Source organism: Rhea americana, unplaced genomic scaffold (genome assembly GCF_003343005.1).
Source record: "Rhea americana isolate MKP2758 unplaced genomic scaffold, rheAme1 scaffold_66, whole genome shotgun sequence".
Classification (NCBI taxonomy): Eukaryota; Metazoa; Chordata; class Aves; order Rheiformes; family Rheidae; genus Rhea; species Rhea americana.
In genome coordinates, this window is record NW_028186823.1 from 766,684 (window position 1) to 791,781 (window position 25,098).

The 25,098-nt window shown below is 35.8% G+C and overlaps 1 protein-coding gene across 3 annotated transcripts in view; it reads left to right on the top strand.

Moving 5' to 3' along the window:
• The window catches only part of TFDP1 (transcription factor Dp-1), a 46,883-nt gene extending 21,785 nt beyond the window's left edge, over positions 1–25,098 (top strand). For 2 of the 3 annotated variants that reach the window (XM_085320796.1, XM_085320797.1), the window contains exons 4-12: positions 10,307–10,413; positions 15,427–15,548; positions 16,606–16,771; positions 16,974–17,120; positions 20,710–20,778; positions 22,308–22,459; positions 23,249–23,415; positions 23,910–23,991; positions 24,574–25,098. In XM_085320796.1, coding sequence (XP_085176922.1) covers positions 10,307–10,413; positions 15,427–15,548; positions 16,606–16,771; positions 16,974–17,120; positions 20,710–20,778; positions 22,308–22,459; positions 23,249–23,415; positions 23,910–23,991; positions 24,574–24,721 — 1,160 coding nt within the window. In that variant the 3' untranslated portion in view covers positions 24,722–25,098. The remainder of the gene's footprint in view (positions 1–10,306; positions 10,414–15,426; positions 15,549–16,605; positions 16,772–16,973; positions 17,121–20,709; positions 20,779–22,307; positions 22,460–23,248; positions 23,416–23,909; positions 23,992–24,573) is intronic. The other variant, XM_085320799.1, reaches the window with a different exon arrangement.

Here is a 25,098-nt window from a genome sequence, read left to right on the forward strand (position 1 = left end):
AGCTTCAATTGTGACATTGCAAAGGAAAGCTAAATCCTTTTGGAATCAGAAATGCAAGTTTCCTTGGCTCATTCCAAAATATCCAGTTGCCTTTCTTCCCTGAAGACTTGATTGCTGGAAAGAACATTGTGCAGGGCCCTTTCCATTGCTTGTTACCCTATATTCGGAGATGGATGTTGTAGAAATTGTGCCAAATTTAAGCCAAATAAACCCTCAAATTATGATCACAAGCTATAAGGATTTCAAATATTAAGTGAAGCAATGTTCTAAAGAAACCCAAATTGTGATTTATATCTCCGTTCTGTTTCTGGTAATAATATGAAGGAGGAATTATTTTACCCGAAACAGAAAAAAGAGAGCAGTTTAAATGTAGAGTAAAATTCTGAAGTGTCTTGATCATAATTGTTCACTTCTTACATACCTTAGTTAAAAGAAAAGGACAGTCTTATTTGGGTATTCCAGTTGTCTTTTATTTCTTTTAACACTTTCGGATTTAAACTCAAAAAAGCCACTTTGGGGGGAAAAAATAAGGAGAATTGGTGTGTGTGTGTGGGGGGGAATCTAATCAACTCCTAGGTTTGTTTTAGAATATCTACCTGGCTAACTGCCTAAACCTGGAATTACTCATATCAACTCTGAACATGGGCTTTGACTAATAATTATAATCAGAATTCATTTTTGGGCTCAGAAAACATTAAGAGATTAGAAAATTGGAAAGATTTTTTAAAAGGACTTGGACAAGTAAAACTTCCTCACGAGTTTTTGTTTTCTGCTAAGAATGATTTAGCAATGAATTTTACAGGCTTAAAAGCTTTGTTCTGCAGAGAAGTTGTATTTCAGAGAAAACTGCTATATTCTGGTCTTTATTGTTACAGCCAGACTAGCATTCATATTTGAGTATTAAATAGGAAACTGTTCGTTTCTAATCTTGCCTCTTGCTTGTGAAGAGTATATGGTGGAAGAAATGATTGGCCTCAGATGAGTGGAAAGGAAAAGAGAACCAATTGCGTTTAAAGTTGTGCTAAAATTAGATCTCTGAAATAAAATTTAAAATACCAAGGAAATTTGAATTATCTGTCATATCATACCAGTAGGTGGCGTTATTGGTATGTAACCAGAAAATAAAAATACCTTTAACCCCTTTCACCTCTTATCTTTCAAAATAAAGTTTTACATTGTAYAGGCATAAATAATTTGAGTTTTGTTTTCATTTCAGATTTGGTAACTGAAAATTCAAGTTAAATGTTTAATTTGGGGGGTGTATTTAGACTCTTACATTTCAACATAGCTTAATTGTAAAATTGCCTTTCTTATTCTTTTCATTTATATGATAAACTTTTGCAGTTTAATTTTATTGTTGTTTTTCTTTGCAAGGTCAAACCATGATTTTTGACAGTGACTGGAATTGTTATTCTGGAACAGAAGTAGAAGTCTATCTCAGGGCCTGTGATTCTCCCTTTAGCAAGTAGTTATATGCTTAAATGTGGGTTATAAAATGTCTGTGTTATTGCAGCTCAGAATTCCAGTCACTTGTTATTTTTCTAAAGCCAATGTTAGGAAATAGAATTGTTGCTTCAAATAGGAATGATACTAAAAGTGCCTTCAGCTAAGGGTAGACTGCACAGTTATTCCAATACAGTGTCAGAAATGCTGATTTATAATAGATGGAATAAAGTATCATTAGTCATATCTAAGACTGATAGGAATTGTCTAAAAGTCTAAGCTGTTTGTGTTAAGTGCTCGGAACTGCTGTATCAGTATGCTGTTTTAACAAGATGATGCAACTTGCTCAATAAACAAAGATATTCTTACTTGACTTGATACACACTAGAGACAGTGGTCTGTGTGTGCTGGCAAAGCTTATGGTAAGCTGATCCCTTCTGATTCAGAAAACATCAAGCTGTGCTTGTATGTAACTCCTCTTAAACTTAGAAGAAAGCAGTGGTTCTGGCTAAGTGWTTTGGGGTAGATAGTGTAATGAAAAATACACAGAAAATAATTGAACAGCCCTTGAGGGAACTGTTGGCATTTGATTTCTGTTTCACCTATATCTAGCATTGGAGTTGAAAGAGATTGTTGTCAAGCACCAAACTGATCACTGTATTGAGAAAGCTTGAAGGTTTTGAGGCTTTACTACCCTATTTCCTGCTACCATGATGCTATTTTGACATGGAGAAAGAGGTGGAAGCTTGTCCCATAGTTCATATAGAAAACTTTTGCTGCTATAATAGCTTGTTGTTTCAGAATGTTTCCTCTGGACATTTCTTTTGTCCAAAGCTGCCTAGCTTTATTTCTTTGAGGACTTTCCTCAAYTTACCTGATTGTGTCCTGATTACCTTCCATCACCAACTTTCTGTAGCTCTGAAATTCTCAATTTCTGTGTGTTATTTCCTATATTGAATATCACTGATATTCTGGGCTCTGCTTTACTGCTGTCTGAAACAGGATTCATTCTCACCTGTGTCTCTGCTTTAGAGACCGCACATCTGTCTTTGAACTGCATGAAGATTTGAACCCTATTATTCCTCTACTTTCCAGGGAACTTTTTTTGGTTTCACTGGTTGGAGTCCTCAAARGCACATCTTATTTTTCATTTTTATGAACTAGAGACTGTCATATTGAAAAATGAGCCTCAGATAATCTGTTTTCCTTACTTTTAAATCTCCATGATGAGCTTCCATTAGATTTCCTATATTTTTAAAAAATCTGGATTTTTTTTTTATTATTTTTTATTTATTTCTGTTGCTCCCAACACCTCTAGGAAGAGATCCTATAGCCTCATCATTAGGCAGTTTTTTGGAGTTGAAGTTAGCTGCAGAAGTTTCTGTGCTAGCAGAGAGTGTTGGAGAGTGGGCACCTGAAACTTTCACGTGCATGGGGTAATAGAACAGTGCTTTTAATTAATGGAAGAAGCTCATCTCTAATTCCTGCTTCCTTTTTTTTTTTTCTTTCATTTTTTTGGGGGGAAAAAAAATATTGCTTTGAATGGAAGCCACAGAAAGGGAGTGCTGCTATAAGCCTCCAATTCCGAGTGCTTTTCACTGTGCGCTTTTCTTTCTGTTTCCAGGAGATGTAGATGCTTTGCTCTTACTTCACTAGGGAGGAAGGTCCTACTAATTACTTGTTGAGTTTTCAGCTACATTGTCTGTGTTATCCAAGTGCAACTTCATTAACTAGGATACTTAATGATATGAGGACAAGTAGAGGCCAYGACTGAAAATCAGAGAGTCTAATACACACTCTCTCAGAACATTATAGCACTATCTGTAGTAAGGCCCGTGACTTGCAGAGACCTTGAGAGAAGTATGTAATTTGATAACCCAGAGCTTTTCAGTTGGAAAAAAACCTGCAAAAATCGGAAGGACTCAAGCCACTTTATGTTCCTGGAAGAGGTTTTGGTCACTTTCTGATTCCAAACTTGTAATTTTTTTGGATAGATCTGTCAGGAGATTACTGAGAGGGRGGAGCATATGGCACTTGGGAAAGCAGGACAGATTTTGCAGTCAGTGACTAATTTGCTTTCATTATTTAGTCTTTTCATTTTTTCTAAGCAGTTGATTTGATGGAAAGATTTGGAGCCAGAATTAGCTTTGTCTGTATTWGCTTTACAAAGTGGTGACAGTAAAGAAATTTTATTGATTGTGTTCATGTAGAATTCAGTCTTCCTCCTTTTATCTCTTTAGTCACTCCTCACAGAAAAGAAGAAAAATCCATTTGACTCTAAGCAGTACAGATATTCAGGCTGCTTATAAATTCTATTCCTATTAATATTTTCTTAATTCCCAAAATAAAAGGGATTTAATGTTCCAGATGACATAGGGCCTTCTCAAAAGTGACAATCACAATGGAATCTCCAATGTCACTCCTTGTGTTATAAAATGGATATTTCTCGTTATTTTATCTTGTTCGTGGAAAGTCTTGTTGGTCTTTATTTGGTCTCCCAAAAGAGACGTATTAGGCTTTTCAAGTTGCATTCTCTTAGCTCTGAGTTATATCAGGTAGTTGATAGCATCTTTTCAAAGGCATACATCATGTATGGTTTGTATTGTGACTAGTGTAAGAAGATTGCTGCCTTCAAGTTGCATCGCAAGCCTCAAGACAGATTTCATCTGCTCTGTAAAAACCATGTGTTTCAAAGCTTATTTGATCAAGATAAAAGTTGTGGCGTTCATAAGAGTATTTTTAAGCAGTTGTGCTACAAATTGTCATTTGCGAGATTAATTTTCTGTAGACTTTTCTTAAAATAACCCTTTGCTTACCTCCTAACCTTCAGTCATGCAGGGCACTTACTTACAAACTGTCCTCTGGACAGAGTTCTGACAAACCACTCTTTTTCTCATTTTGTGTGTTCCTTGTTGGGATACACTAATTCAGAAAGTGCTTGCAAAATTACAGAATTTGGCTCCACTGTGTACAATACTGCCTCTGTGCTAGAAAACAGACTGGCATAAGTTTGCTGGAGATGWCCTTATCAGGAAACTGACTTGTTTTTTCAGTGAACTTCTGCTGTTGCACCACTCCTGTTGTGCTCTCTTTCACAAGTACAGAAAACTGCCTGCATGGTAGATTGCATCAGTAGATGGCACAGCACTTAGAGTGGGCTGGTTTTCTGTTCCTGGGTCAAGGCATACCTCAGCCCAGCCTCTGCAATATGAAACACGAAGTGCAGGGTCGCTGCTATTTCATCAGTTTTTACAAAGAGCTATTGCTTTGCTTTGCAGAGGACCTTTCTATAATCTAGGAATTTGCTGGGTTTTTTTCTTTCTTTCTTTCTTTTTTTTTTTTTTTTTTTGTGGAATGTCAAATCGTTTAACAGATTATTTAAAATAATGATCATACGTGGTTGTATCACTGGCCTATTTTATAGCTGAAATTCTATAAGGGATTCTTTCTTCTTTGTGAAATTCTTGGGTTTATTTTCACGTGCAAGCCAAGGTCCAGACCAAGAATTCTCCCCTAAATGCCAGTAGTAACCAAAGGAGATTAGTTTACAATGTTTCTCCATGAAAAGAGCACTTACCTGTAGCAGTTTGTAGATAGATCAATACCATTTTTTTTGTGCTGACACTTCTGCTATTTGAGTTTTACACAGCATTGCTCCTTGAGCTCATCTGTATCATTATCTTCTGTTTGGAGGCATTACGTAACTCTGTGCTCGTGAAGCTCTGCTTTTTTTGAGGTTTAGTGATTGTAAATGAGTTACCAAAAGAAGTCATCCAAATTGGCTGGAAATTGAGAATTTAAATAGTAATTATCCCTTGGGATAATTTTTATGTGTGTTTTACCTGGCCTTTTACTGCTCTTTTTGAAGTCTTTAGTTCTTTAGAAAAGGAAGGAGGAAGAAAAAGTGGCTGGAACTAACTGTATTAATATGTATTTGTTTTGAGAAGGAAGAAAGGTTTGTGCCGGGGGAACTATCTGCAAACTTGTGCTTTTAATTTTTACGTGCTACATGTGCACACCATCTCATGGCACCAAGTAYAGTGTTATTTGGATTACAATAATTGCTGTAAAAGTAAGTAACAATAAKTAGCAAGAAAATAGTAAAATTTCTTTGACTAAATTAAGCTATCACTGACTTGCAAAGCTAAGTTAATAAAATTATTTCTTCTTATATCCTTAAAAAGACTGTGAAACTAGTGTGTTATTGGCCTCATTGAAAATGCTGTTGTGTAGTAGAAAAGTAGGTAATTGAGAAAGYAGTAAGATTCACTTGAGAAGGACAAGTTTAAAATTTTATCCTTTTTAAAAGCACTACTTTATTAAATCAGTAACAGTAGTACTGTTCTTGAGCAAGTATGCTTTTCTGTTTAGTGTGTTACCTTTTAGGGGTTGACTTTTTGTTTTTTTGGTTAGAACTGAACTGTGTGTTACTGTTCTTTCAAATGCATTTAACCTTCTTGTAGAAGAGTTTGTAGCATAAAAATAAACATACTGTGTCATTTCTATATAGAGCCAGGCAGGTTCAGCAGCATGAATTTCTTTAGTTACCTTTAATTGTCAGTGATGGTTTGAGCGCTTCCATGAAATTAAAAACTGTAAAAAAGCATAGTGTGTATGTACTCTTCCCTCTATGCTAATATTTTACTTGCAAGAGTGGTGTCCCCCAGGGCTCAGTACTGGGTCCCATCCTGTTCAACTTTTTCATCAATGACCTGGATGAGGGGACGGAGTGCCTCCTCAGCAAGTTTGCTGATGATCCCAARCTGGGAGGAGTGGCTGATACACCYGAGGGCTGTGCTGCCATTCMGAGAGACCTGGACAGACTGGAGAGCTGGGCGGAGAGGAACCTTGTGAGGTTCAACAAGGGCAAGTGCAGAGTCCTGCACCTAGGGAGAAATAACCCCATGCACCAGTACAAGCTGGGGRCTGASCTGCTGGACAGCAGCTCTGCAGAGAAAGACCTGGGAGTGCTGGTGGATGTCAGATTGACCATGAGCCAGCAATGTGCCCTTGTGGCCAGGAAGGCCACTGGTATCCTGGGTTGCATTAGGAAGAGTGTTGCCAGCAGGCCAAGGGAGGTGATCCTGCCCTTCTACCCCAGCCCTGGGGAGGCCTMATCTYGAGTMCTGTGTCTAGTTCTGGGCTCCCCAGGACGAGAGAGACATGGACCTACTGGAGAGAGTCCAGCATAGGGCTACGAGGATGATCAGAGGGCTGGAGCACCTGCCCTATGAGGAACGGCTGCGAGAGCTGGGCCTGTTTAGCCTGGAGATGAGAAGACTGAGGGGGGATCTTATCAATGTGTACCTGAAGGGAGGGTGTCAAGGGGACAGGGACAAACTCTTTTCAGTTGTCCCATGTGACAGGACAAGAGGCAATGGGCRGAAACTGAACCACAGGAAGTTCCRCCTGAGCGTGAGGGGGAATTTCTTCCCTGTGAGAGTGACGGAGCACTGGCACAGGTTGCCCAGAGAGGTKGTGGAGTCTCCTTCTCTGGAGATCTTCAAGGCCCGCCTGGATGCAACCTTGTCTAACATGCTGTAGGYGACCYKGCTGAGCAGGGAGGTTGGACTAGATGATCTCYRGAGGTCCCTTCCAACCTTACTGATTCTATGATAACTATTCATATTAGTAGAATTATTTGAATAATGTAAGGCTGAAGGCCATCTTGTCCAACCTTCCGATCAAAACAATGGCAGCTTGTGAGTGTTATTTCTTGTCCTTTTGCTGTGCTGTCATCTTCTAAATTCCACTTTTGGTAGCTGAAGACAGTGATTAATTCCYGACCCCCACGCACCTTAGCTGCCTYTTGTCCTGGCTGAAACACACTGAACTCTCTCAGCTTCTACTTCAATTGCCTGTGTTCCAGTACMTGTCTATCCTGGTGCCTTTCTGCTGGACTATCCTCTTTTTCAATACCTATCTTGTCTGTGGGCACCAAAACTGAACACAACAATCCAGCGCAGCTTCAAGAGTGCTGGGATGGAGAGGAATAATTACTTCCTTTGGCCTTTTGGATATGCTTTTCCGAATCTGGCCCAGTATGATGTTAAGTCTTTATCCCTATAGGGGTGTACTCCTTGTGTTCAACTTGTCCAGCAGGACCATTGGATCCTAACCTGCAGAGCTACTTCTTAACCACTTAGCCCCTGGCCTGAGCTGTTGCATAGAGTTATTCTGTCCCTGGTGCAAGATTTTTGCATTTATCTTTGCTGACTGCATAAAAAGTTTTTAAGGAATAGCACAATAGTGTAAGGAATAACTTCTGTTTTTAAGTATATCTTGAGAACAAAGTCTGCTACTGCATATGCTGAGTTATTAGGTGTCAGGAGTCTCTAAGTGTCTTGATCAGGGCTTCTCTTTATGAGGTTGTCTTAGTCTGCAGTGTAGCTATAAGGAGACGTTTTAGGACAAAATGATAAAATAAGAAATAACCTTGACCAGAAACCATTTACCTGTGAATGCTAAAAGGACCTAGCAATGATAYTTTGGTCCTACTTACTCGATATGTGTATAATTTAGATTGGCCCTGGTACCAGAAGGATGGAAAGTGACATATCTTGCACCAATTTTTAAAGGGTTTTGATAACCACAGATCAGTAAGTCTGACTTCTTTTGGACAAGTTAGTTGAAAACATAAAGGATAGAATTAGTAGACATGTGATAAATGTGATAATGAGAGGAGTTAACATGGGTTTTGTAGAGGGGGAGGGGGAAAAGGGAAGTTATACCTTTTCAAAGTCATRCTTTGAAAGAGTCAACAATACATGGATAAGGGTTATCTAATCAAGGCAATGCCCTTGAATATCTTCCAAAAAATTTTATCAAGGTCCTTAATCAGACTTTTAAAGAAACTAAGATGTCACAGAATGGGAGGGAAGGTCCTCTTATGGATTAATAATTGGTGAAAACCAAACCAAATGTAATGAGGACGCTAAGTGAGCTATTGTAACTCAGGAAAGAGAACTTGAAGTCGTTGTAGATTATATTATGAAAGCATGATATCACTGTTTAGTGGCGATCAAGCGAATTAAATTTAAAAAAAATATTTAGAAAGGATCAAGGAATAAAGTAGAGAAGGTGTTATAGAGTTATACAGTAACATTTGGCGTTCCATTGTTACAAATAATGTGTGCATCGCTGTCCCCTGCAAAAAGAAATCTGAAAAGGTAGGGGAACAAGAAAGTGCACAGSTAACAAGAGCTAACAAATGTATGGAAAGGTTCTGTAAAATGAAATATCAAATGGACGAGAAATCTTAACCTTGGAARGGAGAGCCAAATGCAGTGTTCAGCTGTTGCATGGAGTTATGCTGTCCCAGGTGCAAGATTTTGCATTTGTCTTTGCTGACTGCATAAAAAGTTTTTAAGGAGTAACACAATAGCATAGGTAATATCACTGCTTTTGCCTTTAAGGCAATGAGGAAGAGATTAAAAATATATTGATTTCTGGGAGGCTGAGGAGGCACTAATAGCGGGAGGGGTTTCTATCACTTTACTGCATTCTGCAGAGAGGAAGAACTAAAGGCAATGATAGTGATGGCTATACTTGAAGGAATAAGAAAGTTTAACCGACTTGTGGTATGAGCTACATGTTTGCTCTATCCCTGAAATAGCACTGGAATATTGGTTAATGCACAGAAAAATGGCAGGTTGCACCATCTTACCCGAATTTCTGTGAAGTTGTCAGTTTGTCATAGTGTACTACTAACGGTAGCTGGGAAATGCACACCTGTTGGAAAGGAAGGGTTTTTCTAAACTCACTCCCTTAGCTTCAAAAACAAGTTTTGAGTTGCTTTCTGCCTTCTGTGTGCTACCTGAACGTGTAAGAGGATTGGTAAGGGTCAAGGACTGATATGGGTCCTTCTTGACTTAACTATTGTAAAAACACTTAATTATTGTCTCTGTGTTCGACAATGTGATAAAGAAATAAGGAGGAATAGGAGTTATGCCATCCCTCATGGCTCTCTTGGCCTCTTTAAAAGAGGTCTGAGGGAAAGAACCACCACTTTGACCTGATACTTCCAAATGGCAGGTGTTACAGCAAAATTAATGAATGCCTCCAATATTTTAAGGCTTGTTTGAGCTGTTATTTTCTTTCTGTCTTTTTGGTAGTCGGTCCTTGTTGCCATTTTTTTTAACCCTGGTATGGAGTACTAAATCGCAAGGAATAGCTGACTTCATATTTTTGTTGTTAAATTTGTTTTATGTATCTTAAGGCTTGCTTACCCATCAATGATGGTTGTGATATTGCATGATTGACTCATGAACAGTAAGATAGCAGCTTTCTGTGCTAGGCTGGCTTACTGTGATGCCTGTGTTTTACTCAAGTACTGAGTTCCTGTAGATTCTTGTCATTTAATCCCCTGCCTTCAGCTGGGAGGGAACCCTGAGGAGAAAGAGGAAAGTTGGGAATATACTCACAGAAAGCCCAGTGCTAACTAAATTTCTTAATTTTTTGTAGACCAACATGCCTTAGAAAGGTCTATCTTATGCTGAGGCACAGGGCATGTTTTTGAACTGCTGCAGGAAAAGTTTTCAAATACTCAGGGAGGAAATGGGGGAAGAAGAGGTGACTATGCCTTCTATCAGAGACCTTTGACTCTACTTCTATGTTTTGAGAGAGAAACTGGAATATAAAAAATTAAAACATGATTGTAGTGGATCGTGGAGCTCTAAGTTTACACAGAAGAAAGTTTGGGAGAATATATTACGAATCTTAATGTCTCTCTTCAGATGCATAGATATTTATATTGGCTTTATATGCAGTTCAGATAATATAATTGATGGTATTTACGGAACTGGAATTACTAAACTAATACAACATGGCTGACCTGAAGCTTTCTATTTTTGTGTGTTTTTAGGGGTTGTTTCTCTGGTGGCTGTTCATCCTTCTACAGTAAATACGCTTGGAAAACAGCTCCTGCCAAAAACATTTGGACAGTCTAATGTCAACATTGCACAACAAGTGGTAAGGAGATTTTGCGATTTTGTTACTGCTTGTACTACTGCATTTTTGTTATTGCTTGTATTACTTGCCCACACTGTAAATCTGAATTGTATCTTGATGTTCAGTATCGTTTGTCATGCACAGATTGGCTATATTTCTAATTTTTAAATGATGTGTTAGAACATGTTTTCAATAATGCTTTGGGGAAAGAAATACAAMGATAACTATCAAATCAGTTTGAGGATGTCTGGATTTTCAGGCAACTTTACTCTTTGTTAATCTTGCTGCTTCAAACTGGTGGCTCTTTCAGATTCTGCTTTGATTTGATAGCAGGGAGATGCTGAAGCCGTTTTGAGAATTGGGAAACTAGGGAATAGAGTGGGACCCTCTAATTTCTGTTTTGAAACCTGGCATAAAGAAGTGTGAATAGAGTCCATTACTATGAATTTATTGAGATTGAAGTTAAGTGGAACAAAATTGGAAACTTTCTGAATTGAAAATTGAAAAGCTTTTTGAATCCACATTTTAAACACTTAATTGAAGTAATCCCTTTGCTTAAAAACTTACTGTGAGTTTAATGAGTTGTATGAAATTATTCAAAGAATAATTCTATGAATTCAAAGAATCTAATTAATATATTAAATAACCTACAGATTGTGAGAGAAGTCACTTCTGCAGTGATCAAAACTAAAGTCTGGTCATCTGAATTGAGTTAGTCGCAATTCATCTGCTTCCTGGAAACAACTGTAATGCTTAAAAATCAAAAATCTAGTATGTTGTGTATTTGTTTTTTTTCTCAATGTGAAAACAGTTTCCTATCCGCCTTTCCCAACTCTTAAGCTCTAAGGAGTGTTTTACAACAGAGAGGCTGCCTAAATCTATGAACTGTGTGGCTGTAACTGTATAGAAATTATGTAAGTCATTTAGTCCCTCTGCCATAGGCAGTATATCTATATAACTGCTTATTAAGTGTACTAGCAAACTGTTATCATGCTCAGAGAGAGGGGGGAACAAAGCAGCAAACATCTGCCTCCCCTYGGCCCGCCACGTTCGTAGTTGAACTGCAGATCCATCATCACCCTGTAGACTATACTTACGTTTTCAGCTTGCATCTGAGACGCTGAAGATTGCTGCCTAATGAAGCGCCTGTATAATTGTTTATTATTCGCTGTGCTGCATTTCTTTAACTGCCTTGAGCAACCACTTGGAGGTTAGACTATAGTGAAGCAAGTTTGGCTGAGTGAAATTGCTTTTCTAGTCAGAGGCATTTTGTCAATAGATTTCCAAAGAAGGAAACTTAGAATTGTTAAGGCATTCTTTTAGCTTAATTTAAATTCAGTAACCAGCAGTAGTAGGAGGAGGATATTGCTTTATATCGTAGGTTATAATGGCACAGGGAGTAATTTGGGGGCATTATTGTGAGGCCGTGTGCATACTTAAGTTTAATATTGAAATTGAAATACTATTTTTGATAACTTACAAAATCTTTTCTTTAAGTACCAAAATCAGGGTGATAATATTGAAATGACAAATTCTCTGATACCTTTTTTTTAACTTTCAATGTCTTAAAAAAAAAGTCATGCCTACCATCACATCGACAAATTCTCATCTATATTACCTGTGAACAAGTTTACATGGTAACATTAAAATTTTTGATTYTGAAAGAATGACTACTATTAATGGAAGCTTTGTTAGTAACTGGGAAATTCATGTGTATGTAATCATAAATTCTTCAGCATCTGAAGTCTTATTCTGAACTTTTCAGCAATAATTTTTTTAAAATGAAGAGGTCTCATATCTGATCATGTTTATATTGGCAGTTTTCAGTACAAAACTAGATGCTTAGCTGTATGTCGCTAAAGAAGAGGTGTCGTTTTTATGTATAGAGAGAAATTTTGAATAAATTTCTGCTGACTTCGTAATTCTGAAGGATAGAAAGAACTGTTGAAAAAAACAAAACAACAACAAAAAAAAAACCCTATAACTCTGAAAGTTAAAAGGAGGTTAGTTTTCTGCCAGTGAGCAAAATCTACTTGGGAAACAGAGTTGATGAGTTGTCTTGTGACCCTGCTTAACCTTGTAAGTGAACTGTATTGACTGAGTCTTGCTGTCCTGCAGTATTGAACTTACTCATGCTGAAGGGGATGAACTGTAATTTAGTTCTCTACTTTAAAAAAAAAAAAAAAAAAAAAAAAAGGGGGGGGGGGGAAGCTTTGGAAAAATGTCTTAGCAGAGATTTCTGTCTCTACTTTTACTCCCTCTTCTTCCCCCTGCCCTACTTCCCACCCGCAAAAAAGTCAGCCTTTGGTTTCCCTGAACTTAATTTCATCTATAGCCTTTCATTTTAGAATGTTTCCAGTGACCTGCGTAACTCTAAAATGTTTTTTTCATATAAACATTCCAGAATACAGTTTGTTTATAGTCTTGGAGTAAAAGTTAGAGGTATTAATATTTCTGTTTAAAAATAATTTTTTTTGGAACGTTCTGGAACTTCAGACTGTATGATCTTTCTTAGAATTCCTACATGYTTGTTTAAAATTGATAAGGATATTAGGTTTTGGCAACTGCTTTGTTAAGGAATCTTCAGTTGATCACCAAGTTTGTAAGTTACTCTGCAGTTGCTGTTCATGTCCTTGAAATAACTGAAAACAAAACTTGATGAACATGTTTTGTTACACTATTTATAATGCAAATATTGAGAAATAGCGTTTTGGATTAACAAGTATAGATTTTAAATCTTTGTGGCAGTCATATTTAAAAGCTAGTTAGATGTATCTTTCAACAAAACAAGACAATCTTTTCCGGAGTTGTAACTCAGTGAGAGTATTGAGATTTAAAGCAATTCTTTTCTAAAGTTTTATGCCGAAAAAGTTTTTTTTGTTCATATTTCCATTCAGTTGAAAAATAGCATGAAGCCTTAGCATGTTTGCTCACTAAAAAGTCTTTTCAATGTGTAAGAGGAATATTAGACTTTTAAGGGTGATACTTGCATTTCTAGCTTTCTCTACGTGCGAGATATGTAAAGTTTGCATAATACATAAAACTTAAATCTGAGACATACCGTTTATGTAAAAATCTACTTTTTAAGTTGTAACTTTAGAGCATATGATTTTGGCTAGTTTGAAGATACTTTGAGAATATCTTCAGAAGTCTGAGCAGGTTTTAAATGCGTTAAACAGACTTCACTTTTCTACTTCAGAGTTGAGCCTTTGAGTTTGTGCACCCTTCCATGCACCCTCCTTGCTCCGGCTGGATGTTTCAAAACTCTACTGAGTGCAGGAGATCTGTGGATTTGYTGCTCCTGAACCAGCTGTGTAATTCCACTCCCTCTGCTGTACTGGCTTGGCCTTTCATCTTACTGCACAATCACACAAATGTTAGATTTGACACTAGGGGGGCGGTAGAGCTGTTCTGRGAAAATGAGGGAATAGAGTGAGACCCTCTAATTTTAGCATCTGCAACATGTTGGAATCATTTCTTTCAGTCCTCTGTAAGTGCATCCTAAGGAATAAAAAGTGGTTAACAACATTCCTCTGATTTCTCTCTTGATTGAAAGGCACMCTGGTGCTGCTAGTCATCTTCATAGACTTCTGAGATGTTTGGTGGACAAGACTTTTCTTCGTTCTGTCAGTGAAGGGGTTATGAACTGAATCAGAGATATGTGTCTGTAGGAATTTTGGTCATCTGAAGGCAAAAAAAAAAAAAAGAAGAAGCAGTGGGGTTGTACATCTAGAATATGCCCAGAAGATGTTTATTCCAATTCTTCTTAAAAGCATTCTGATAGCAATCATCTAGCATTAGAGATAAAAATAGCAAATATTTTGGTCTGTAGTTGGTAGAGTACTGTCAATAGCAGAACTTTTAGTATTTGAGAGGGAGAAAGTGAGCTAGTTCCCACACATCCTGTKCCTGTTCTGCATCCCCCACCCTCATGCTCTTTCACACAATAAGGGGTTTTATTTTTGAAAAATTTCATTGTCCGATTTTGAAATTCTCTATTTTACTTTGTGTTAAGACTAAATTATTGAAGCTGGTATGGGGAAGAAATGTAAAATTTTGGTGAGGGGGAATGTGGCTGCAGGAAAATACAGTAGATGGTTTTGAGTTTAGATTCGAGGTTTTTTTCACATACCTCGTGTCAGGGATGCGAACTGTTGCCCCTCCTGGGAGATGAATGTACCAAGAGAAATGGGTGCATTCTGCAAAATGAGAAATTACACAGTATGATTTTGTTTTCTGAACTATATATTCCCTAGAAAGTTACATTTATGGAGATAAAAACCATCATCTGTAGAAGTGGGAGTTCTGTTTCAGCTAGTTTCACAGATGAGAGAGCGTGGTTCTGCATAAGAATGAATGTTTGTTTGATTCCTCAGGCTCTTCAGAAGTACGTACCTGTCAGCAGGAACGCTGTGATCGGCCACGTCTGTGCTCATAGCATGTTCAAAATAGAATGTTTTTGTCTAAATTGGTCTAAATCCAAAACCTGCAATGAGTGACAAAGTTGGCCCTACTTTTCCTCACCTCTAATGTACTTTTATTTTATTATTGATCTTGTAGTGAGAAAGACTGACAGCAAGAGAGAATTTRGCCCTTCTTGCAATAACTCTACTTTTTTCATGCTTCTACTAATTTTAAGATACTCTCCTTGCTTCATATGTTCATATTTTTAACGACAATTTATTGCAACTTTATTTATGCATACTCTGCTCAGACTCTTTGCTTCTTTGCAAAGAGTAACTTGTCTAAGTTACTATCAAACAGTGCTAAATCCAGAAAGGACGTAAAACTCATTTAGGAAGAACAACACACAAATGATTATTACCTAGGGAGTACTTTAAGTTAGGTTGTATAATATGTAGCATGAAGTTTTTTGTGCTACTGTGGTATAAATTGAATGTATTTAGTAGAAGTAGGTAAAAATAAAACATTAGTCATGTCTCGATAATGCATCATTTGAAGAGTAAGTACAGCGTCTGAATAACTTGTAATACTTGTGATCATTTTCCAAATAATTTTATTTTTTTACTGTAGGTTATTGGTACACCTCAGAGACCTTCAGCGCCAAATACTATCCTAGTAGGAAGTCCGCATACACCTAACACGCATTTTGTATCACAGAACCAGACTGCAGATTCTTCTCCTTGGTCTGCTGGGTGAGCAAAATAAAAGTTACAAGAGATTAGTAAATTGTTTGCAACTTTTGTTCTAAATGTTCATTGTAATAATGTGTATACTCTTCAAGTTAGCAGTGTCACCTTTTCATTAAGAGTGCTTCAAAGTTAAAGTATTCTGTATTAAAATCGAGCATAGTCACACAAGAATGAGTACTCTCTTATTTGGCATAAAAGCATCTACTTTATTTTCCCTAAAGACTGACAGATGTTCTTAATTGTTTACATTTAGACAATTTAGCTCCAGAAAGGACACAGGAATTCATCTGACTTAATTCAGTTTTTAATTTGGCATTTCTCTTTTGCTAATGTAGTTCCAAGAAATATAGTGCGTTTCATACCAAATAGGTATARCCTGAGTTAGCATTTGAAATAAGAATGCAGTTTTTAGGAAAAAGCATTAGGTACAGGAGGTGTGTTCTTTTGGTGTTTGTTCTCTTGGAAGCTTGTTTTTAAGGGTCTGTTATTAAATGTAGATTAATACATCATCTGTGTTTCATTATACATAAATAGATATCTACTTTGAGATTATGAAGCTCTAAACTTTCAAACTGTTTGAGAAATTGGATACGGAGAAATAAGCGCTTCCATTATTGATACTAATTTTGTTGATCTGTGTAATTTTGTAGCAACTCTGTATACTGACAGTCCAAATTTGTATTTTAGTAATAGTGTAATGTTTAGTCAGTTCAAAGATTCTGTCTGTTCAGTCAGTATTAGAGTTATGACTGTTATTAGACTTTTGCGATTGATTTCTTCAAGAGGTATGCTTATTGTTAAATTATCTGCTACTGGATCTAGCAGAGTTGCCAAAGGGATGGATTTGTATTGAAGTGTTTTAGAGTCAAGATAATACAACTGTTAGTTACTGTAAATCATAGGAAAAAAAATGCTAGGAAGGGGTGAGAAGCAAAACAACAGGGAAGACTATTTTAAGAGAAGTGTACCTGTATTAAAAAAAAAAAAAAAAAAAAAAAAAAAAACGTTAAATATTCCAAAGTTCAAATCTTCTAAATATACATATAATATATATTTTAAGGAAGCGGAACAAAAAAGGAGAGAAGAATGGCAAGGGTTTACGTCATTTCTCAATGAAGGTTTGTGAGAAGGTACAGAGAAAAGGAACCACCTCATACAATGAAGTGGCAGATGAATTGGTTGCAGAATTCAGTACCACTGATAATCACATTTCACCAAATGAATCAGTAAGTATATGGGAAGTCATGTATGAACTGGATGGGGGAAGAGAAATTTCTTTTGAGATTATTTTATTTCTTTTCCTACTGCTAAATGAAAGCAATCAGAAACTACCTGAGTTTACCCATTTACTGTAGTATTACTGTGATACATTTATTTTCAAATGTTTTTGTCATAGATATGTTTTTGATTAATGCAYTGTGTCTATAGCAGGCTTACGACCAGAAGAATATTAGACGACGTGTATATGATGCCTTAAATGTCCTTATGGCCATGAACATTATCTCTAAGGAGAAGAAGGAAATCAAATGGATTGGTCTACCTACTAACTCGGCTCAGGAATGTCAGAATTTAGAGGTATTATATGTATAGGAAATTCATGGTGACTTTGTGTTTGACTAAATGTTTATGGCTTTAATATGCTCTGATCCTACATGTGTGTGTGTGATCGTATGAGTTAGCAAAGTAGACTAATTGAATGTCTTCTTTTTTTATTAGTAAAAAAATACATGTCTAAGATTCCAGGTTACTACTTATTTCTRTGTCAAAAATATAGGTGCTATCTGATAGAACTGTAATATATGATTCAAAGTTAAAAATAACATATAATTCTAACACTACTGTAGTGCTACTCAAGAGTCAGGAAATTTTTTTTTCTCCAAGGTTCTAGTCAAATAATACTTCTACAATTTGTCGCATGTAGCTAAAAGGTATTGCATGTATATCAGTATATATTTACGTCAATATTCCTTCGTTGCTGTAAGTCATTTATATATCTGATATTTATCTTGTGTAGGATGATGGACTTCTTTAATGTAAATCTTGAGTGAGGAAAAATGAATTTTTTTTTTCTTATCCTCAGACATCCAGGAGTTCTGGCAGCATTTGTCCATTGTGTTTTTAAGCATCCTGAGTAAGAGTACTGAATTTGTAGGATAAACTTACTGGGCTTTACTGAAGCCAATTTATTGTTAAGAAGAGAATGAGTCTTTGTATTTATTCTTAATAATCATAAATTCCCTTCTGTATAACTGAAAAAATCAGTTTGGAATTTATCTATGAAGGGCTAATTTTGCGGAAGTTTTTGTTTGATACTGATAATAGATTTTTTTCCATTTAGCACTGCTAGCTAGATGAAGAAAATACAGCAGATCTAAGCAACCTGAATTTTCTTTCAGTAAGATATTTGTGATTTCAAATGGCTTTTGAAAATCTCCCAGAATAACCTCCAAGTGAAATTTAAGTAATAACTTGAGAGWGTGAAAATGGGAGCATAAAATACAAGTTGGATATAGAAGGTGAAGGAGCTAAAAGAAGTCAGTATTGTATGCTGAATATTGTATGCKGGGAACCAGCCAGCTGGAGGAAGTKTAAAAGTTGATCTCTTTGGTCCTGTCACATGAAGTGTGGTATTACCAATAATGATGGAGCAAAGGAAAAGGAGTGTTGTGTATTGTACTGAGTTCAGTATTATGACCGATAATATCCTAAAGAAGAATAGCATAATATTAGTATGGAAGAAAAAGAAGCAACTTGAAATGTAAGAGTGCATAGTGAAAGTTCCTACATTTAAGGTAGGTACAATGATGATTTCTGAAATCAAAGTGAAATCTCATTAASTGGGAGTCACAAGAGGAGGGAGGAGTTCTGTTAACCACTGAATAATTGAGCCACAAGTGTAATACAGCCTTGAAAACAACAAAAATCCTTTGATGTGTTGAGTTTACCTGGGGAAATCTCAGGATTCTTCCCCTTAACCAGTATTGTTTCATGAGTATTCTAGTTTGCATTTCTGTAACTTCCATTGACATTAAATTACAGTGACATAACCAGACAAGTTTTCTAATAACATTATTTTTTTTAATGAGTTTGTGGAAGCTAATATACGGTTTGTCAAACTGTGAGATCTAATAAGCTTTCTTGACTGTAGACAGCTGAAATCRTTTAGCTTTATCCTTAAACTGTTTGAAAATCAAGCCAAACATTTTGTAAGGTAACATAAGGAGTTCAGAAGGTTTTTTCCTGTTTTATAAAATTCAAGCATTTAGCATCCTATGTCTTTTGTATTTTTTTACTTTTGTATATAAAGTAGACTATCAGTGATGGTAAAATTTGTCCTGATAGTGCAAAAAGGTGTGTGTGGGGCGGGGAGGCAATTAAAAAGGTCCATATCTTGAAGTAATATGGAARCCAGTGTGGTTTACTTGCATATGATAGGACAACATCTCAGGTGAGTTGCAGTAAAAGTTCTTGAATGAGCTTATTAGACTTATTTTCCTAWATTTTAAGCATTGGACTTGGTCATATCTTTTACTGCATACAATAGCTTGCTTTGCAGTTTTCACAGCTGTGTACGCTTTAATTTCTCACTGAAAATGAACAGAAGAATGCATTCATGTGGATTCTTATCTCTGRTAATTTTGTTGTTAACTGTGTATTTTAATGACATAAGAGCAAAGGTCTATGAATAGGCCAAAAGCCTGTCTATGCCAGTATACTCCCTGACAATAGCAGGTATCTAGGAAGGAGTATAAGATTAGATGAAGGTTAGAGTGATACTTTCTGCTGTAACTTGTGGCTTAGGGACAACCTAGACAGACGTAGCATCCTTCTATTTAGTAATCCTCAAGTAATTTTTCTTCCATAAATTTGTATAATTTCTTTAAACATCCACAGCCATTTGTGGCAGTGAATTCTTCAGCTGCATTTTGAATTTCTTATGAAATACCTTTTGTTTATTTTTACATCTACTGGATTTAGCTGATATCCTCCGATTTTTGAATCGGAAGTAATARTACCCAGTCATTCCTTATTCACCTTCTCCATACTATTCATAGTTTTATAGATATCTCCTATGTTTTGCCCCATTATTTTGTTCTCCTTTCTGAAGAATTCACTTGCATGGAATCTGTTCTGTGCTSTTGATTATCCTGAGTGCTCTTTTTGTATGGTCTTGTTGAAATAGGAACACCAGAGCTACAGAATTCAAGATGTAAACTAATGTAGTGATAATTTTTGTTTTACTCTCTATTCCTTGCTTAATAACTCAAATTTCTTTAGCTGTAATGGAGTCCTGAGTTACCATTTTTGTAGATACTGTAAATTTGATCTTTCTGCTGAATGGCAATAGATAGTTCAGAGCCTGTCACACACATGTAAATTTTGTAGGAATGGAATTATGTTTTCTCACACACATCAATTTGTTTACCAAAAATGTTTTGATCAACTAATCATTCAATACTGCATGATATGTCTGGAGTGTGTTGTGGCCAGCCCTCCTCCTCTTACTGTGCCAGATTGTCTAGTCTTGTCAGCAGGTTCCATCACATTGGTGTTCATCCCTTTATTCCGACTCTTTATTTGAAAAACAGAGTCTAYATTACAGATCCCTTTGGGAAAGTGCTGGTGCCATTTATCCACTGATAAGGCTGTTCATTCCCTACCATTTTGTCTCCTATCTTTTATATTACAATTTAGCATGTATTTAATACTGTGGGACTTAAYTCTGATCCCATAGCAGCTTTATTTCTTTAAGCCTCTTTATATCTTGTCCATTATCTTTTTTGGAAATATCAGTAGACTTTATCAAGCGGATTCCTCTGGTCCATGTGCTGTTTGTGTCCTTCAGAGAATTTAGATGAATCGCTGAAGCATAATTTCTATTTGCAGAGATACTTTTGAACTCTGCCCCAGTATATTGTATTTATTTTTTGATGTGCTAATTCTGTTCTTCATTAACAGTTTCCATCAGTGCTACTGATGTGAGACTTGCTAGATCTTTGAGTCATCTGCAGACCCTTTCTTAATTATTGATGACAATACTTCTTACTTCCAATTTACTGGTTTTGAGGCAGCTCTAAGGGAAAATGTTGATATAAAATGCTGTTTAAAAAGACAGAAACCAGATAATGTTTTTTTTTGTTTGTTTTTTTTTTGGGGTCTTAAGGTGGAAAAACAGAGAAGACTTCAAAGAATAAAGCAAAAACAGTCTCAACTACAAGATCTCATTCTACAGGTACAGTCAAGGTACTCTTGTCTATAGGGCAAGGTAATTTATATCTGTATTTCTACTGCTGTTTATGCCAGTGAGGRATGGAAAACTTCTATTCAAGATGAATTTCAGCATAAGACATAAGCAATTTTAATTTAGCACTGTTGTTTACCTGGTGCCATGCTCTTGACCATACTATTATGGAAGGCAGCAACCTTCCAGTGAGTTACGATGATTTCTTTTGCAGTTTCAAGCACACTTAAACAGGCTTTATGCTGACAGGGACTGCAGTTTGTGCATTACACCCTCAGTTTTACCATTCAGTTCTTATATGTGAATATTTTCCTGTGTTAATTGAAATTCTAAAGTTGGATGACTGTGGTGGTCATCTCTCATAATGTTCTGTGTTTTGCCTTTCTTGTACGTTGTTGCCCCTGCTGTATGAGTGGCTTAATTGGTTGTGAAGCAGTTGTGAAATTGCCACAGACTTCACCTGGAGTACTATGGAAAGCATTAGTCTTTTCTCTGAGTCACTGTGCTGTAATTTTGATTGTTCACCAGAATATCTCTGTTAGTAGTTGCATTTCTCATTGAGTAGGAAAGGACAGACAGCTGTGGGACAGCAGTCTCTACAGCTGTGGTATATTGGCCTTTGGATTTTGTTTTTAATTCTTGTTTATTTCATTTGATTCCATGACCTAAAAAAAGTCTAGYCTTAAGAGTTTGGCTTACTGTACATTTTTAGTATAACTTCAGTTTTAATGTTTAACTTGACTTTGTAGTTCATTCATTTACTGACCTTTAAAGAATTAACACTGTATTCTGCAAAATGGTGTTGGTAAGAAATATGAGAATAAAGTCACTAATTTTAGTTGAGTAGTTCAGAAATCTAATATCAGACACTTAAACCTTAAGTGTGAACTATCTTATGGCATACTGTTTCAAAAAATTTACAATATTAATCACTCAACTGTTGTTGTGGAGTGCAGTAGCCAGCAAGAAATAGTAAACAGAATGAAAGTAGGATGCTATATCAGACCTAYTTTTTCCAAATGTTGTCTCTTTCCTCAGTCAGCAATCAACAGCTCTTCTGATGTAATTATTAGGAGACACATTTTTTTTCCCCCAATAAATATTCCTGTGATGTTTTTCAGTATCATTTGTCACCGTTCTTACATCTTATAATGCAGAAAAACGGTGAAAATTTTCTGTTCTTCTTTGCATTTTCCTCCTGCAGCCATTGCTGAAATTCTTTATCTGGGTGTCATGTTTTTGTCATTAGAATTTTTTCGTAATCAAGATAGATTTTGATTTCCAAAGAAAGTAAACTAGCTGATTCAAATGTTATGTTTTACTARTTCAGAAATTAAAACCAGGTCTTTTATCTAAATACCGATAGAACTTCAAAGTATATGTGGAACCTCTTAAATAGCTGTTATTCTAGTTCTATTGCAGTTTCTTCAGAGAGGCCTAATACATGCACTTTTTAAAAAGAGGAAAAACCAAGAATTTTTACTAAATTCATATTTTCATATTACTATTACTTTTTGTAGCAAATTGCCTTTAAGAACCTCGTTCAGCGGAATCGTCAAGCAGAACAACAGGCAAATCGACCGCCACCTTCGAATTCTGTCATCCATTTGCCATTTATCATTGTAAACACCAGCAAGAAGACAGTAATTGACTGCAGTATTTCAAATGACAAGTGGGTTAACMAAGTTTTCTGTCTGCCTTTGATATGCCACAAGTTTTAAGATAGAGCCACTATTCAGTTCATGTACTTTGTTTTGTTGAAAATAAAGTACAAATAAATTTACTTGTGTCTACTGTTGATTGAAAACATGCATTTTAGATGTTTTAAAYTTATATTGAATAGAAAGATTTTTGTAAAACTTTTTTATTAAACAAATAATTATGTTCAGATATAATAGCTTATTTAAGACTCGTTAACTATCTGGAGATGTTAGAAGCAAAGTAAGGCAACTCTGCTGAAGTTTAATATAATACTTTACCATGTAGTKTTATCCTGTGGCCTTAATGTGATGAAATAGAGGCAGACTTGAAAATGGGTTTTGATTTTTAGAACTGCTGTTCTCTGCTTTTTGTTCAAAAATCTAGGTTTTTCATCTGTTAAATAAAAGCTGAATTAATGTAGCAGTGATTCCYACTTACGCTATTAGCTTGCTGCTTTAAAAAACTTTAGACAGTAAGCAGTCATCTCTTGGCAACAAGAGGAGAGTAATGTGATTAAAGATGAGGAATATTTTAATAAATCTCCATTTCTGTTAAACCTGTTAATGACTTATACAGTATGCATCATTTTAATTGTAGCCACTCGTTATGTTACCAAATACACAAAGCTTGTGATTTTCAGTTGCTTAGAATGATGTGTCACTCAGTTTGTGTATTTACCTTTTTGCAATTGCTGTAATTAAAAATGTGTGGAAAGATAGTTAAAGGAATTCAAGCTAACTGTGACTTTTTTTTTCTTTAGGTTTGAATATCTATTTAATTTTGACAATACTTTTGAAATTCATGATGATATTGAAGTACTAAAACGAATGGGAATGGCTTGTGGTCTAGAATCTGGAAGCTGTTCAGCAGAGGACCTAAAAATTGCAAGGAGTTTGGTTCCTAAAGCTCTGGAACCATATGTGACAGGTTRGTTGCTCTTTAGTACGGGACTTGAGGAAGAAACATGAACATATTTTAAATTAGTTAATATACATTWGTTTGAGGTGTAGATTTATGATCAGTTCTCAAGTGTTTATACTTTTCAGAGTACCTGACAAAATAAATAAGATAGAGTTTCATAGGGAATGGGCTTTTGCTGTTCACAAAATCATTTGTTTTGCRTTGTACCACATCAGTAGATCTTTTAAGATCAAATAGTGGTCATGGCTTCATTTTATATTGTTTATTGTTTTCAATATATAAGAAGACTGAGGATTTCTGACTTGCTCACTTTCAAAATACATTAAAACATTTTGAATTTTGCTGTTGTCCTAGCTTCTTATTTTTTAATTGCACTATTTTGGATATAGGACTTTAGTATGTTGTTTTGGTTGAAATGCCCCTAAACAGATGAAGTATTTCTACTGTGAGTTAGGTGAGTTTGTTCTGAAGTGCTGTTGAAGTACATGTTCATTTTACAGAAATGGCTCAGGGATCAATCAGCAGTGTATATGTCACATCTTCATCAGGTTCTGCRTCAAATGGCACAAGATTTTCAGCCAGGTGAGATGAAATTATAAATTAGCTTTAAAATCTGTGAGCACTAAAAAAACTTAACTAGAAATAAAATATTACATGAAATTAGTTCTGTTTTGATAAGGTATGTGACTATGTGTTTAAGGTTATTCTCAGAGATACTGCTTTTAATTAATCAGTGGTACTTCTTACTAATGCTCATACCTCTTGAAGTAACTAGACCTATCTTGTCAAATAAAGCCACCTTCTGCTTTGTATGTTATAATGGTAAGTTTGAGTTGGACAAAATATGTCACAAGAGAAATCTGTATATCCTTAACACTAAATATGCTTTGGATGAAATATGAAAAACAGACTTCTAAGACACTTGTAAAAGGATTTTGTCATTATATTAAATGTAAAGGAATAAACATTAAAAAAAAAACCCTTTAAAATTACTTGACTATTTTTAGCTTTTGAAAGAAACAGCTTAGAGATGTTAAAGACAAATTTACAAAATAGCAGAGGTGGATTTATTAAAGGAAGGGAGTCAATACATGATTATGTTTAAGAGCACARTAAACTAGGAAAAGTCATTAAACAATGGCAACTGGACTTCTTTTTTTTCAGTGACTTTTCCAATGGTGGAGATGGGATGTTGGCTACGAGTTCCAATGGATCTCAGTACAGTGGCTCTAGAGTTGAAACACCAGTTTCCTATGTTGGGGATGATGATGAYGACGACGACGATTTTAATGAAAATGATGATGACGACTGATGCCCTTTGCTTGTAGACTATTTTTTGTTAAAATTCAGCAAGCTTCAGGAATAAATTGTTCTAGGGATAAAACTCTCAAATTACTTTGCCCCGTCCCTCAAGGAAAATATTGGTAAGCAGTTTTGAATTTAGAAATTGCACCTCTGATAAGCAAACAAGGATTGTTTTATGTAGGATATTTTTAAATGTGGTGTGGATGTGTGTTTTTGATACCAGTGTGTTAATGCAGAGCCTTTATTTACTCTTGTTTTAGGGATTTTTTTTTTTTTTTACTTGAAGGAAAATGCATTTTGCCCCAAATGTTCTTGCTAAGTTTGCTAAAGAAAATGTAGACACATCATTGAGAAATAAAATGCTATCCTTCTGTGGAAAATGAA